The sequence below is a fragment of the Columba livia genome, chromosome 11, assembly GCF_036013475.1.
Source record: "Columba livia isolate bColLiv1 breed racing homer chromosome 11, bColLiv1.pat.W.v2, whole genome shotgun sequence".
Taxonomy (NCBI): Eukaryota; Metazoa; Chordata; class Aves; order Columbiformes; family Columbidae; genus Columba; species Columba livia.
Window position 1 is genome coordinate 6,931,880 of NC_088612.1, and position 15,445 is coordinate 6,947,324.

At 44.0% G+C, this 15,445-nt stretch overlaps 1 protein-coding gene across 1 annotated transcript in view; it reads left to right on the top strand.

The window, feature by feature from the left end:
• The window catches only part of SLCO3A1 (solute carrier organic anion transporter family member 3A1), a 141,639-nt gene extending 131,627 nt beyond the window's left edge, over positions 1–10,012 (top strand). The window contains exon 10 of the mRNA XM_065076621.1: positions 654–10,012. Within this exon, the coding sequence (XP_064932693.1) occupies positions 654–1,033 (380 nt within the window). The 3' untranslated portion in view covers positions 1,034–10,012. The remainder of the gene's footprint in view (positions 1–653) is intronic.
• Positions 10,013–15,445: the final 5,433 nt, after the last annotated feature.

Below are 15,445 nucleotides of genomic sequence, written 5' to 3' on the forward strand. Positions count from 1 at the left end.
CTTTAAGATTGCAGCTCTGCTGCAAACTGTGATTGAGAAATGCTCATCAGTAGTTAGCTGCAGTGGCTGTGGGAGAATCCTGCTGGGATATTCCATTTAATGATGCTCTGAAATTTTCTATTCTTTTCAGATTTAATCTTTTTCATCTATTAGAGGCCGTTGTTTCTTTTCCTTAGACCTGGCAAAAACATTCTGTGTCAGAGAAAGGTCCAAAACTCAATTTCAGTGCCCCTGCTGATGTCTGGGTCTGAACTGGAGCCCTATGACACCCTTTGGGTGAACACCCCAGGGTGCAGAATTACCAATATCTAAACAGAGAGCTAGCTGCAAGGCTGTCCTTCTTCGCTTTCATTTACCCCTCCCCTCAGTCTCATTGGGCAAACGAGAAGCTTAATAAAAGCTGCTTAAACTGGAGTAATATCCTTCCTGCATATTGATATCAGAGATCTCTTCCATAGACATTGAGTCCAAGCTAAAAACTCATCCACAGACTTTATTTAGGTTGATTTAGAACTTAAAAAATTAGAATCGCAGGCTGCAGATGGGACCATTAACCTTGATAAAATATCCTCTCTTTCTTTTCACTGCAATCACGTCTTCTCTCTTTATTGTAAGGATCATAAAAGCATGATTTGTCTCTCTTATTTTGACAGGTTTTATCCCACCTCCACTGATCTTTGGGGCTGGAATTGACTCCACGTGTCTGTTCTGGAGCACGTTCTGCGGCGAGCAAGGAGCCTGCGCACTGTATGACAACGTGGTCTATAGATACCTGTATGTTAGTATTGCTATAGCCCTGAAGTCTTTTGCATTCATCTTATATACAACCACCTGGCAGTGCTTGAGGAAAAACTATAAAAGATACATCAAGAACCACGAAGGTGGTCTCAGCACTAGTGAGTTTTTTGCCTCTACTCTCACCCTAGACAATCTGGGGCGGGACTCGGTGCCCCAAAATCAATCACATAGGACAAAATTTATCTATAACCTTGAAGATCATGAGTGGTGTGAAAATATGGAGTCTGTTTTATAGTGACTGTGGAGGGGTGAACTATATTAATAATACAAGGGTCCTTTTTAATAAAAACAAAAAGAGTGAGAATGAAGAAACGCAACTGCAAAACAACAACGGCAACACAGGAAACTTTTGTCTTTTCCTCAAAGTCAGACCCAGCCAGGATTCTTGAGAACAGCATCTTTTAGTGGGATCACTTGTGAAATCCTGCGGGGGGTGATGGAGAACACAGGGAGCGCCTGTGGCTGGGTACCAGCCCCTTTGGTGACAGCACGAGCTTCCAAGAAGGGCATCTGCAGAGGTTCATCGGAGAGCTCGGCAAACAGAGAGGCTTGGGCATGAGGCGTAGAGAAAGCAAAATGCTAACAGCATTTGTGGTTGCAAACAGGGTCCCGGGGATAAGAGGAGCCCACAGAATGGGCTGGAGGGTTGGTTAACCAGCCTGAGTGCTGTTCAAACCCTCTGTGATAGCAAAGAGGGCAGCGGTGCTGGAGTTGTTCCACCAGTCATGCTCTTGTCACCAGCCGCGAGTCCACGATAAATACCTTGTAAGCTGCTGGAAACCTTCCAGGTGGCGAACGATGCTATCAGAGGTGTACCCGAGTCCCTCCAGCCCAGGCTGATTCGCAGATCGCAGCTCTGTGGCCGTCTGTGAATATCTCTGCTCAGATCCCTCAAACCCAGGAAAGTTCAAGACGTTTGCTCGCACTTGCCGAACATGCTGTCATTTTTAAAGGGGGATGAATTCCAAATTCTTGTCTGTGTAGTCCTCTGATAAGATCTTTTTTTTTAAAAAAAACTTATTTTGGAATCTATGTTAACCCTTAAATCGCTGACACTTTTCCATAGGGAGGATTTATTTATGCTGGTTTGGGGAAGGATCCTGTTTAATTCACCCAAACATAATGTGACTCAAGAGGTTTGTTTAATCCTCTGCGTTTTTTATCCATACGCCTTCATTCTAATATGCTACCAAGCCAATGAAGACACATAATACGTTTTTAAAAAAGAGAACGAATGCACTGTGTCTCTATAAAAACAATTGTCAGTTGGAGAATTATAGATAATATGATGATTTACATAATATAGTTTTTTCATATTCTATGTGACTCAGTGAATACATATATATATGGAGAGGGTGTTTATGTTCTCTCCAGTTTTTAAAGATATATATATATATATATATAATTTGCAATCTAGAAATTGTGTGGTGGATGTTTTCTTTAAAGTAAGTGTGAGTGTGTGTGTGTGTGTGTACGAGATGAAAGGAATACTGACCTTAATCCTGCAACGCTCATGGGTTTTTTTTTCACCTGAGAAATTCCACTGACTTCAGTAGAAGCCGTGTGAGGAAGGTGGGATAATTTCCCCTCCTGGCAGCCACGTTTTGTGCTTAGATGCGCAAATAATGTTCCTATGGAAGGCCGGGTTCTGGGAGCAGAGGCTGACCGGTACTGAGCACCTCTGAAATTTTCATTCAGGTCTTCAAGAGGCACCCATGGAGGAGCAGGTTTGGCTTTGCTTTTGCAATGCAGTCTTATCTAAGCCTGCAAAAATCATGGGGAAGCTTTCATCTGATTTCAAGAAGCATTGGGTCAGGCTTATTTTGCATGCTTATTTTTCTTTTCCAAAACATTCCTGCTGGGAAGCAGTACAAATTGGTTGTCTTTGGTGAGTTTTCCCCAGGAAGCAGACCCATTTCCAATGGACTAAATGTCAGAAGGGTTTTAAGGGTTAGCATCATAATCAAAAAGTTCTTTTTCCTTTTTCTGTTTGTATTTTGAAGCTGTTGTGAACTCGCAGGTGTGCAGAGAAGTGACTTAGCATGTTGAACCAAGTGCTGGATGTCACTTCCATGCAGCTGGTGGAGAAGCTGATCTTCCCACGTCCTTGTCCATTGCTGGCAGTGGACACCCCAGAGCTGGCACAATTATGGGGGGGGTTGCTAACTTGCCACTCATGTTCGACACCTTTTTAGCAGACTTTGCTCTTATCTAGGCATTGAAACATGGGTGTGGGATGTCAAACTGCTTCCATTTGACTGACTTTACATGTGTGTGTGTAATTTATGCACAGCATTATATGTTCAGCAACAGTAAGGGCAAAAATAAAAGGGTGTATCAAATAAACTCCACTGTGCCAAATACTCAGCAAATATTGTAACTGCAGATATTTGATTTTGGGTTTTCAGCCATGTTAAAAATCACTTGATTAATGAAGGAGTTTAAGGAAAAAAAAAGTTACTAAGCTATGCAGTGCCATTGTTATGTTGGGTGGTAAATGATGCTTTTTAGACCATTAGTATATCCTATCTGCTAAAATAGAGATACTACATCCATAAAACAATGAATTTAAAAGAGGCACGGGGTGCATAACTGTCTCATAAAATATGTATAATTGTCAAGGATAAGCCTTTGAAATCATTCTGTACAGTTCTCTTCATTGTGCAAATTTATTACTTAGACTGCTGTCTTTTCAAATGTTAGCTCATAATTTTATACTGTACACATACATTCAGACTCGAACACAAATGTCATAGAATAGAGCCTTTCTAAAAGCCTGATTGCTTTAAATTCTATAACCCCTTTCACAGTTGCATTTTTTTTCCCCTCTGAAAGTCCAAGGTGAAGGAGAAGAGCACGCTGACATGATGCAAAACAAACTCTCAGTGTTGAAGAGCTGCGGTTTGTCAGTACAGTCAAAAGTGCCCCTTGACCGGAGTTATAGAAACAGGATTCTAGGACACTTCATGTTTTCATTTTTGTTTTTGGTTGCTTTTTTTTTCCCCCAGTTAATCTCTTTTCTTGGTATGTATGGGAGATACGGTTGAATGGGGTTACTTACTTTATTTTTAAGCAGTAACTTAAAAATCCTGCATGATTGTTGTTTTATTTCTTTTGATAATGTGACTTTCAAAAAGCTCTCTCCCCATTTTTTTTAAGGATGTATCAGATCCCTGCATCATGGAAGGGCTTTACTGTCAGTGCTTTGGTACAGATTCAAGAACAGAGGTTTAGTTTAAAGAGAACATACAGACCAAAACCTTTATCCATCCCAGCAAGCTCTCTGTTTTTTTCTGATTTCAAAAACCACAAGCCAGTTTTGCCTGCAACTCATTTTTTGTTATAGAATTACAAATGAAGAGTCTCAGACATCCTCCCGCTTCCCAAATTGCAGCATGGGCCCTCGCCTGTCAGCACTTCGCTTCCATCCCGCAACTGCCTTAACCACGCAGGAAACTTAAGAACAAGGATGGAGTTAGAAAACTGCCCATTCCCGGAACAGAAACAGCGGCGGAGCTGTGCTGTCCAGATATAATGTTGGAATTCTATTTCTCTATATTCAGGGGCATTGAAATTCAGGGGTTTGTTGAGACCTCGGTCTCAACAGAAATGTTATTTTGATGTTTCCAAGCACTGTGTTCCCTGCATGGCTATCTGCTAAGGAATGGGATGTTTGAAAAAATAAACTACTTGAGGTTTAGCAGTCTCTATGGGATTGTCCAGTTGCCTTGCATGACATCAGGTTGGGGTTTCCTTTCCCCTTGTACAGACAACACCTTTCATAGCCCTAAGGGAATCAAAAGGGGACCCCAATCTAAAATTGGTGCAGATGACACTAGAATCAGTTTCTTTGCAACCTTGTTAACAAAGGGATGTAATTGCAGAACCCTCTTTTTATACGTAGTGCAAACATACATTTTTCTGTCTTTGCCCGGCACATCTTGGATCTATAGTGGGACCGAAATGCCATCACTTGAATTATCTAGACAAACCTTCCATTCTTTGGGAATTCAACTAATAAGGACCTCACAACTGCCATCGCCCTGTGAGATACACCGAACTACTCAGTGCTGCTACTATTAATCTCAGTTGGGTCTCACCTTGCTGGGAAGGTGAAAAGGGAAAGACACAGAGAGGAATTAGCTTCAATTAGCTGAGTTAGCTATGCTTCAAAATGCTTCAGAATTGAACTGATGGTCTGCAGACATTTGAAAAGTGATTGGAGTATTTCCAAGTGGCTGAGATGCATTGGCATTTTTTTCTTGGAAAAAAAAAAAAAGAAGAATTAATAAGGATTGGAGTCCATCCTATCCTCATCAGAGTTTTATGTTCTTCGGGTTTATCTTTGTCTTAGTCACACTCATATTTTTTCTGAGTATACAAGGTCCTGGGAGACAGAAAGGTGATTCCATCTTGTAACCAGCAGTTTCACTCCACAGCAAACCCAAGACAATGTGAAGGCCACCAGCACTGTGAAGCTTTAGCCCCTGAGTCAGCCGTGGAAGTTGCCGAGAGTTTCTCACAGCTGGGTGTGTTGGGATCAGTATTTTCTTAAGGTTTGGATAATCTTGGTGTGATGTTTGTTTTATTCTTGGCAGGTGATGCAGGGAATTGTCAGTATTAAAGACATATGCAAATGCTTCACTGGATTGATGTGATAACAGCTTTGTTCCTTTTATTCACAGGGGTTTCCAGACTTATTCCCATTCTGCCTTTAGACACAGCTGTGCTTACCTGTCCCCCCCTAATTTCACATGAACTATCTTTGCAGACAGAAGCAGGTTTATTGTTGGTCTCTCTCTAGAGCTGATTATTGCCTGCAAAGTTCCCAGGCTTTCTATGCATAGAGCAAAGTACCCCTGGATATAAGCAATAATACTGACCTATTCCCATTTGCGTTAGGAGTTTTTGCTTTTCTTACCTAAATCTGAGTTCACCTCTCCCAACATCCCATGCTGCTGCTGTGACTCGCCTTTTTTGTTGGCAGTGGCTCCAGGAGTCAGGCAGCCAAAAGGCAACTAGTGTGAACAGGCAGCAGTTTATTAAGATGGGCAGCTGTGTGACGGGAGCCTTTGGATTAAGCCAGGCTCAGCTTTTGGTTTTTGGGTGGCTGAGATTGATCCAAGAAGGAAAGGAATAACCAGGGTGTTGTGGCTGAGCCCCCCAGAGTCCTTGGAAGGATTATCCAGCCTTCCATGCTCTTGGATACACCTACCTGCCCTACCTCCCTGAGACTTGCTGTTTGTGGGCATTTCTTCCAAATTAACCATCATCTTCCTTTCTCCAGTTCTTCCTTCCTCCCAATGACAAAGCACAGCTCGGCTCTACCAAGTCAATACGAGGTGTTCAGAGTTAGTGACTGGCATTTCAATTTGTCTGGGATGCCAGCAGATCTCACTTAGTATTACATATGCTCAAATTATTATCGTTTGTTCTGCTTTTATACACTAAATCTAGTCCTTCTAGGCTGCAAATGATGTTGTCTATCATTCCGTTGACATTTCTAGCCAATCTGAGTCTTAATACAATTGCTTCACTGAAAAAAAATAGCCTTTTCAGCAGTTCTTAGGCATTAGGTATTTCTTTATTAACTAGTGATGCCAAATAAAATCTTTGGCCATTGTCTGTTCCCTGAATCTAGTGGAGCAGAAGGAGCCTCTGTCTCCTCAGAAGCAATACCAGTGATTTCTTTGATAGACTATGAACCTGGATCGCTTCTCTTTCAGCTTCAGTCTTGCCACAGCTGCTCAGCTATGAGCATCCCTCAGCCTCAAAAGGATACAGGGAATTCAGGAGAAGCCACGTGGACAGAGAAATCCATTTAAATAGCTGCAGAGTCAGACTGTAGGATGTATGTAGTAAATAGGCTGTTTTGCTTATCAAAACCTTGCTTTGGTCTCTGATGAATGAAGTGACCCTAGGGATGGGTTGTTTGGGATACTATGAGTTCGTAATGTTTCCCTTATTTTCTTCAGATTAAGTGCGGCAGAGCAGAGCATCACACTGAGAAGGAAAAGATTAGCAATACTCTCGACAGCTTGTGGTGCTGGGCTTGTTCTACACACAGTTGGTGTCTGCAACTGGCAGAAAGCAATAAGGAGGTTGTCAGGTCCAACTCAGCAAATAATTTATAGCAACTTCATAAATTAATTTTCCCTTTTATTTCTTCCTTGTGATTGCTGAGAAAACCAAGGAGATGCCTCCAGTGTATTTGCAAGGTCATTTCTGCATATCATCAGTGATCTGGAGGGGTTTGCAAAAGCTTTCTTATAATTCATGCATGTTTGTTTGTTCTGCGTGAACATAGAAATAATGGGGAGTATTTCTGCTCCTTGAGTTCCCGAGGCTGGAATTTTCTCATCGGTACAAATACTTAATTCAAAAGTATATGACTGGGAATTGAGTAAGAGGATCCTCACTCAGTGCCGGTGGGCAGAGCACCACAGGACATACACCGCTCCAGGACAGCCAAGGTGATGGCTCCCAACCCATCATCCTATTTCCAGGAATATTCTGTCACATACGCTTGAAATTCTCTGCTTCTCCCAGCGTTCCTTCCAGATAATGCATTCATTTGAGTAATTACTGAGAGAAAACATGAGAAGGGTATGAACCCAGACAAAAACAAATTGATATTAAGGTGAAGCAGGTGGTGCAGATTTTATTTGCGATGTTTGCACAGCCCTTAGATTGGAAGCAAAAATCTCTCAGGAATCAGAGAGTTGCATATGACTTAACATATCTTAGTTCTTCTCAACTGAATTGCTAGTTGGTAGGACAGCAAAAGGCTTCATTCCCTACCACCAATATCCTAGCCCTTCAAAACCCTTTTCTTTTGCAGTACGTCATCGCACAAACACCAGTGCTTTTACCCTTCAATGTAAACTGCATCTCAGTGCTATGTTTTTGGTGCCTCACAACTCTAACTGTGTGAACTTGAAGAAATGACCCCTGTTCTTCACCCGTGACACTTTCTGCCTGAATGGAGGATGATGATGATCCCTCTTGAAGACTCACAGCCGTTTTCCTAAGGTCTTACGCACAGGGGGACCAAAACTGTTCTCTGTTGATCACAGGTGGCCTATAGCTGTGCTCGGGGGTCTGTACCTTGTCTACAGCCCCACGTTGCCTTCACAATGTTTTCAGTGCAAAGCACAGTGATGAGGCTATGCATACCTGTCCCTGACAAACATTCAGGGTTGCCAATGGTCTATGACCACCAAAGTTTGGGGAGTCTCCATGTTAGCACATGAAAGCAGCTCCCATCATCTACTTTTTGGGAAAGAGCCATCTCAGAGCAGGGTTCAGCAGCAAAAAGGAGCTCTTGGTTCTCTGTGGTACCACATACACAGGGAGGAGGGGTGGGATGGGAGCAGGGGAAGAGCTGTGACCTTTTAAAACCCATAGTGCCTACCACTGCAAACGGAACGCTGTATTGTATTATATTATATGTGACCACTGTGTAAATAAAGTACAATAAATGTGGTGTTCATTAGGACTTTTGATACAAGTCAAATGCAGTCTGTAGAAATGTTTGGATTTTTGTTTTTGTTTTCCCTGCTGTTTGTACTTATATCACATTCCAGGCATGGGAACATTTGGGGTCGTGCGAGCTAGAAATGCATAAATGGCATTAGATTGGAAATGTTTGCAATAAGAAAATGTTAAAATTCCATTTGCCCTGTAGAGATGAGAGACAAGCACGATATGAAAACCAGACACTGCGGAGGGAGCGGGGCGGGGGGACAGCTTAAATAAGCAGGAGGAGATCGGCTCTTGACTTGAAGTGGTTTATGAGCAGAAGCGGCCGTGCTGCCCAACCATCCTTGGCCTTGCTTCTTTCGCAATGGAGGAAAAGCAAAGTTTTACAGGGTGGTTCAAAAAAGATGGACCCAGTTTCAAAGGGGGATATTTCACGACGTGATGAAATATGTTCAGGTGAAGGGAACATAGAGCATTTATAAAAAGGTTACTAAAACTTGATAACCCATTAAACTGTTTGTAAATTTTTGTGGAATTGTAACATGTTGCTATTGTGAAATTTACTGCTTTGAAATTGCATCCATCTTTTTGAAATACCCTGTAGTTTGGCTGATTGCTTGTGTTCCTGATGCAGAGGTTGGTCAGGAGCCTGTCTAACCTGGTTATTCTCCACCCTTGAGATCCCTTAGCAGCAGCTACAGCTGAGCAAACTTGAGAGCTTAAAGTTCAAAGCAGAATGGGAAAGAAGTTCTCCTGTCCTTAACCAGCTGGACCCCCTGTGGCTCTGGCAAACATTGAAGGGCTTTTTTTTAGGCTTTTTTTTGGTGATAATAAGAATATTAGGAATTCAGTTTGTTTCTTAACGCACTTCCTTGTCCATCCTCGTGTTCCTCCATGGTTTAATAAGAGAATTAACGCATTTCAGTGAGGCAGGTGCCACATGCCCTCCAAATCCTGATGCATCTCATAACTGGGTTGTTGGTGAGAGTTTCTCCAGCCTGCAGAAGCTCAGGACTTCCCTGGCAAGTGGTTGTGGTTGGTGCATGGATGTAATCTTCCATCAGTTTGTGGAGGCTGCTTCCACATTGACTGTCTCATTGGAGAAACAAGACCACCCCATGCAGTTTGTCACACCTATGGCTCAAAACTCCCCCACTGCGCTCTGTGCAGGGTCCACGATATCGGAGGAGCATCTACCTGTTTCCACAGCAGACCAGTCAGTGATGTTTGTCCCTCATAGCATTGCTGTTCTTCATAGTCACCTGGGCAGAGCAGCATTTGTGGGTGGTTGTATGTGAAGAAGGTTCTTCCCGCATAGGACATCTCCACAGTTGATCTGTGGTAGCGTGCATGGGACCTGGATGAGCCCGGGTGCCTCTCCCCTGCCTCAGGCTGTAGTTTGGTCTTTTCCTACAGTACCTAAAGGAAAGTCGTCCTCAGAAAGGTCTTTGAACTGTGCTGGTTTGACTGCTGGGAATTTTGCAGATGTTTAGCGGCACTTCCAAAATAAACCAAAACCTGGTTTGGAAAAATGAAATGTTTCACTGTACAATTGATTTAAAAAAAAAAAAGGAAAAAAGAAAGAGAAACCACATGCTCGATATATTTTGAGTACTGTGTTCTGTATTTTTGCAGCTTATATTTTCCAGATGAGCAGTTTAGAAATATGTGATGTGAAATACATACTGTAAGTTTGCTGTAAATGATATTAAAAGCACTATTTTCATTCTTCTCCTGTCTCATTGGATGATCTCTTTGGTTCTGCTGGCTTGGCTTGCTGGGCTGGTACTTTGTCTCTCCCAGAAAGTTTTCAGTTTCAGTAGAAATGGAGTTGAGACTCTGGGTTGGAGATTTGATGTTGAGGTCGAAAGTTTGCTAGAAATGGGGGTGGGGCTGAACGTGTTCCTGTGTTTATGCAGAGGAGAGGGCCTGGTGAAGAACTGGTTGTGACAGAAGGTAAGCCAGATTTTTGGAAAGAGTGAAGCTGAAATTTAGTTAATGGTTGTAGAAAAGGAGAGGGACCAGGACATTCTAGATGGTTGTAAAGTGGAAGAACTTGAAGGCCTGGAAGGCAGTAGGATAAGGAGGAACTCGGAACATGAGTTGAGCAGTGAGGAAAAATGCTGGATGTCTCATTGATGACAAATGTATCTGATGCTCCTTGTGTCAGTTCGGCTGTGGAGAGGAGAAAAAAGAAAAAAGGGAGCTTTTAGCTAAAATAGCAACAGCTCAGTGAAGGGGCTGAGCCCTACAGAGCACCCTGAGCCCCTGCAGCTGTTTTTGCTCCGAGAGCTGCAGAAGCTTCTCCCTTCATCTCCATCAAAGCACCCAGTGCCGTGGGGTCAGGCCAGCGCAGTGGCAGATTGGTGAGCGTGTGACAACAGACATTTCCACTCATTCTAACTGCTGCATCAGCCATAATAAAAGTAAACACTTATTTGACACATTATTTTTAAATGTTTCAAATCTGTTGTGTGAAAAGAAAATAATTTTCTCCTGGGCTTCTGTAAAATGATGCTGAATGAGGCAATTACATTCAAATCAAGGTGAATATTCCTTGTTTGTTTTTCCTTGTTTGTTTCATTTTTTTTATCCTTTCCTGTTCCAGTTCCCTCTTCTGGAAGGTGGAGGGCAAAACAAAAATTAAAAGTTAGAAAAAAAAACCTTCTATTTTACTGCATACAACTTGAATCCAACCACTGTTGCCTCGAATTCACTTTCAAACAACAGAACCTTTAAAGAACGGTTCAGAAGGAGGGAGTGAGGGAGGAAGGCTAGAAAAAATGTTTTGCTAAATGTCAATAGCAAAGAATCTTTTATTAAAGTAATTTTATTCTTTCCCTCAGCCTAGCTGCAGCTGGTGTAGGAGCCTACATAGAAACCCTCTGAAGGCATCATGCCTGCATCCTCCACTGGCTGTTTCTTTCAGGTCCCCACTGTCCCCGTAATGGACATGCACACCAGCACACATCACACCAGCTTTCCAGGACCTCCCTTCAGCCATCCTAGACCTTGCATTTTGCTGCAGCCTCTGACAGAACCCAGTTAACTGCATATTTACTGGGCTGGATTCTGTTGTGAATGCAGATTATTAGCCTTTATGTCACCTGGAAGATATTATACCTGGTTGAGTTAATGTTTCGAGACCAGGAGGTTAATGTGTCCATGCTCAGCCCTCCCTCATTAGCAGCAGGGCTGTGCGTGGCTGTGCTGAGAGCCCTGCTCTCATTAGAGGGGACTCACAGGTGGGTCACATCAACAGCATAAGTTTATTTGCCTCCTTCAGCCCTCTCTGATGTGTTTTTTTGCCGTTCCTGGATTTTGGGTAAGTCTTGCTGTTACGGTGCTGTTCCCGGGGAGGGTGTGATTCTGGTCCCAAGACCAGCATGACTGTGGTCTTCTGAGCCAAGGCAGTGGTTGGTGATGAAGTCTGGGGAGCTCCAAGCTGAGAAGGTCCTTGTGTATCCAGGAATGTGCTTAGGAGAAGCTCTTAGTTCTGTGCCAAGTTTGCTCAGCCCCTGAAGCCTCAGGTGATCTTGAGGGTGCCTTTGAGCTGGCTGAATGACATGAAATAGTTGTTTAGGCTTAGACGAACTTGGTTTGGTTCTGTATTCTGGTGTTCTGTGCTTGTTACCAGAATGTGCCCTGGCATGTGCGCTTACTGGGGTAAGGATTGTGCAAAGAGCAGTCTGGAGGTCAGGGAGTGGAGAATATTGGAAGGATAAAACATGTCATGGGAATTATGAACTTGTACCAGAAACCTTCTTGGAAGAGCCCTGCTCAGCTAATCAGGGAAGACAGATCCCATGTTGTTCATGAGAGGGTAAAATTGAGCATTTATCCTTTTGTCTCTGATTTCCCCTCCCTTGTGTCATAAACGTGGGCCAGGCAGCAGCATAGGTTTGTGCCTTGCAGGACAAGGAACTGCTTGTCTTCAGAGAGCTGTTTGCAGCTTATGTCCTGCCTGACCCTGGGCAGCCCTGGGCCATCCTCTTCCCCGCTGCAAATCCATAGAGGTCTCTTTGCCAGGAGGAAGGGGCCGCTCCGCAAGAGGCAGCTGCCTCCTGATCTGCGGCTTTGCTGTTCGTACCTCCTGCTGCCCATCTCTCAGCATCTCGGGGGCAGGCCCTGGCTCACACGGCTGGTATGAGGTAATGAGATCAGACAGGTACTTTCAGCAGGTTGGGAGCCTGAAGGTTTCTCTTTCAAATCTTGCTTTTAAGCAGCAGGTGTGTTCCCAGCAGTCACGTGCTGAATTGTGTTCCTGTGCCGCAGATGCTGAGACAAAGGGCTTGGGCACGTGTGCTTTTTGCAGACACCTAGAGGTCCTTAAAATACTACTGTGTTACCCACCATCTCGTTATTGGGGTACTATTGGCCATTGCTGCTTCCATGAGATAAATTTCCTGCCCATTCAATGCTCCCAAATGGGCTCCCTGCTTTTTTTGTGGCAAAGGACAGTTAAAGTCATGCAAGTACTTAAAAGGACCCTGTAAGAAAGATGAGGACAGACTTTTTAGCAGGGCTTGTTACAAGAGGACAAGGGGTAATGGTTTTAAACTAAAATAAGAGAGATTTGGGCTAGACATGAGGAAGAAATATTTTACACTGAGGGTGGTGAGACACTGTCCCAGGTTGGCCAGAGAGGTGGTGGATGAACCATCCCTGGAGACATCCCAGGCCAGGCTGAACTGGGCTCTGAGCAACCTGAGCTGGTGAAGATGTCCCTGCTCATGGCAGGGGTGGCACTGGATGAGCTTTGAAGGTCCCTTCCAACCCAAACTATGCTGTGATTCTGTGTAGCGGGTGGATGTGCATGTGGAGCTCAGTAAATACAGGCACCTGTTGTAAAGCTGCTTTTGTGCAGGGCGGAAGGAAAGTGCTCAACTTGCTCCCAAGTGATGCTGTTGTCTGTGAGCGGTGCTGCAGCAACACCTCCTGTCACCCAGCGAGCCAGAAACACAAGTGCTCTGCAAACTTTATCAACAGAAGTGCCTGTGGTCTGCACAAAGATAAATGAAGGGTAGAGGGGAAAATGCCTGCTCTTTACAGCCTGCTTGGCAGATGTGTTGCACACCAAGACCTGCCTTGGTTTCATGGGTCAACCTTCAGCAGCACAGGGAGGACTCTCAGTCCCCAGCAGGTATCTCCTCTGTAATGTGGTGAATTTCAGTTCCCTCATGATGTGGTGCCTGTCCTTCCACAGAAACACCTTTGAATTGTGAAGGCAAAATGCAAAGGCAAACTGCTAAATACAGCCAGTCAGAATATGCCCCGTGAGGAAAAAATATGGTTTCCTCAGAATTATGACCTTTTGTGGGAACATCTCCATTTCAGTGGCATTTCATTCAAGTGATATCTTACGAGCTCACAGTATCTTGTTCGATTCGGATAATTTTGAATTTTCATTCGGAAACCATAGCTTGAATTCTATCAGCATGTAAAATAAATTAGAGTATTTGGACTTTTATCAAACTGAAATGTTTTGATTGCCTTCCAGCAATCTTTTCTGCTTAGCACTACACTTCTGTGGAAATTTTGAAATTCAATATTTTGTTCTGTTTTGAAATACAAGTGCCTATAGACCTTCTGGAATTTTTCACAGGTGCTTCTCACTAGGAGGACCTTATTGTGGCCTTTCAGTACTCAAAGGAAGCTTGTAAGAAAGATGAGGACAGACTTTTTAGTAGGGCAGGTGGCAATAGGACAAGGAGTAATGGTTTTAAACTAAAGGAGGGGAGATTCAGCCCAGATATGAGGAAGAAATTTTTGACACTGAGGGTGGTGAGAGCCTGGCCCAGGCTGCCCAGAGAGGTGGTGGATGAACCATCCCTGGAGACATCCCAGGCCAAGCTGGACGGGGCTCTGAGCAACCTGAGCTGGTGAAGATGTCCCTGCTCACGGCAGGGGGTTGGACTAGATGAGTTTTGAAGGTCCCAGCCCAAAATGTTCTGTGATTCTTGCTGCTCCAGACCCTCCCAGTACATACTCTTAGTACATCACCAGCCTGATGCTTACATGGTCACTGAACAGCAAGCCACACTCTTGCCAGACAGTGTGAGGATAAATCCCATCCGTAAGCAAGTAAAGGGTTATCCATCACTCAGCTGCCTTTTTCCATTGATTTAGTCTTTGAGAGAAGAACTAATGTATTTAAAAATCAAAGCCAATGGTGCATTTTCACTGTTAGTTTGAGGCCAACATTCATTTTAAAATTGGTTTTGTGTCTGCTCTTTTGCAAATTTGCATCTCCCCCCTGGTGTTCCCAGCAGGGTCTGGGAAGATGCTGCCAGTGCTGCCCTTCCAGTGTGATGCTCAAACTGGATTCACCCTCAGACTGGGAGCACCAAATCTGGGGGCAAATCTTGCTCATGTCCCACTGCCTCTGTGCACAGGTGGGAGGAACACAGCACCGGCTGCAAAACACATCATAGCTGTACCCTGTGTTTTGCAGAACACAGAGGTCTCAGTAGGAGGTTCCCTGTTTTAGAGGTGAAAATCCATGAAGGTGAGGGGCAGCTGTAGAAACCTGCTGTTTTCACTGGCCTTACAGATAGGGAAAAACTGCTTGAGGAGGACAAAGTGCCGATCAGGGGTTTGTTCTCTGTCTGAGGTCCATGGGGCTCACTGGCTGTCATGAACATTAGCTCAGCACATGGACCTTGCTGACTGCCACAGTGCTTTTCAGCAGGGCCGTTCTTCTACCTTGCAGGCTGTTTAGTGCCTCGGGCACCTTCCTGGCCTTAAATAAGAAGGAATTCCAGGTTTTCATTACAAGCTGTGGGCCTGAGGTGAAGATGCTCAGCAGAGGTCCCACTCTCACTTTTAGGAGATGACCAGAAAGAATAAAAATGGTCTTATTATGAAGCAAGTTAGGAACATTTCTACTGTGAGGGCTGTTACAAGAGAGAACAGAGACTTTTATCTTATTCTCAGATGGACTCAAGATGGCAGTGAGGAGTGAAAGTGCCCTAAAAGCTGCAGGTGACCTGTGCAAAATCACAGGGGTCCTCAGGCTGCTTCCAGCAGGCAAGTGCACTAATTTGGCAAATTCAACAACCAGAAATTCAGAGGCTATGAAATGCTCAGGCTGGAGTGGAGCCTCCTCTGGTTTCTCCCTCTTAGAGGTGGTTTCTGGGGTAAATTTGTTATCTCTCCAGCTCTC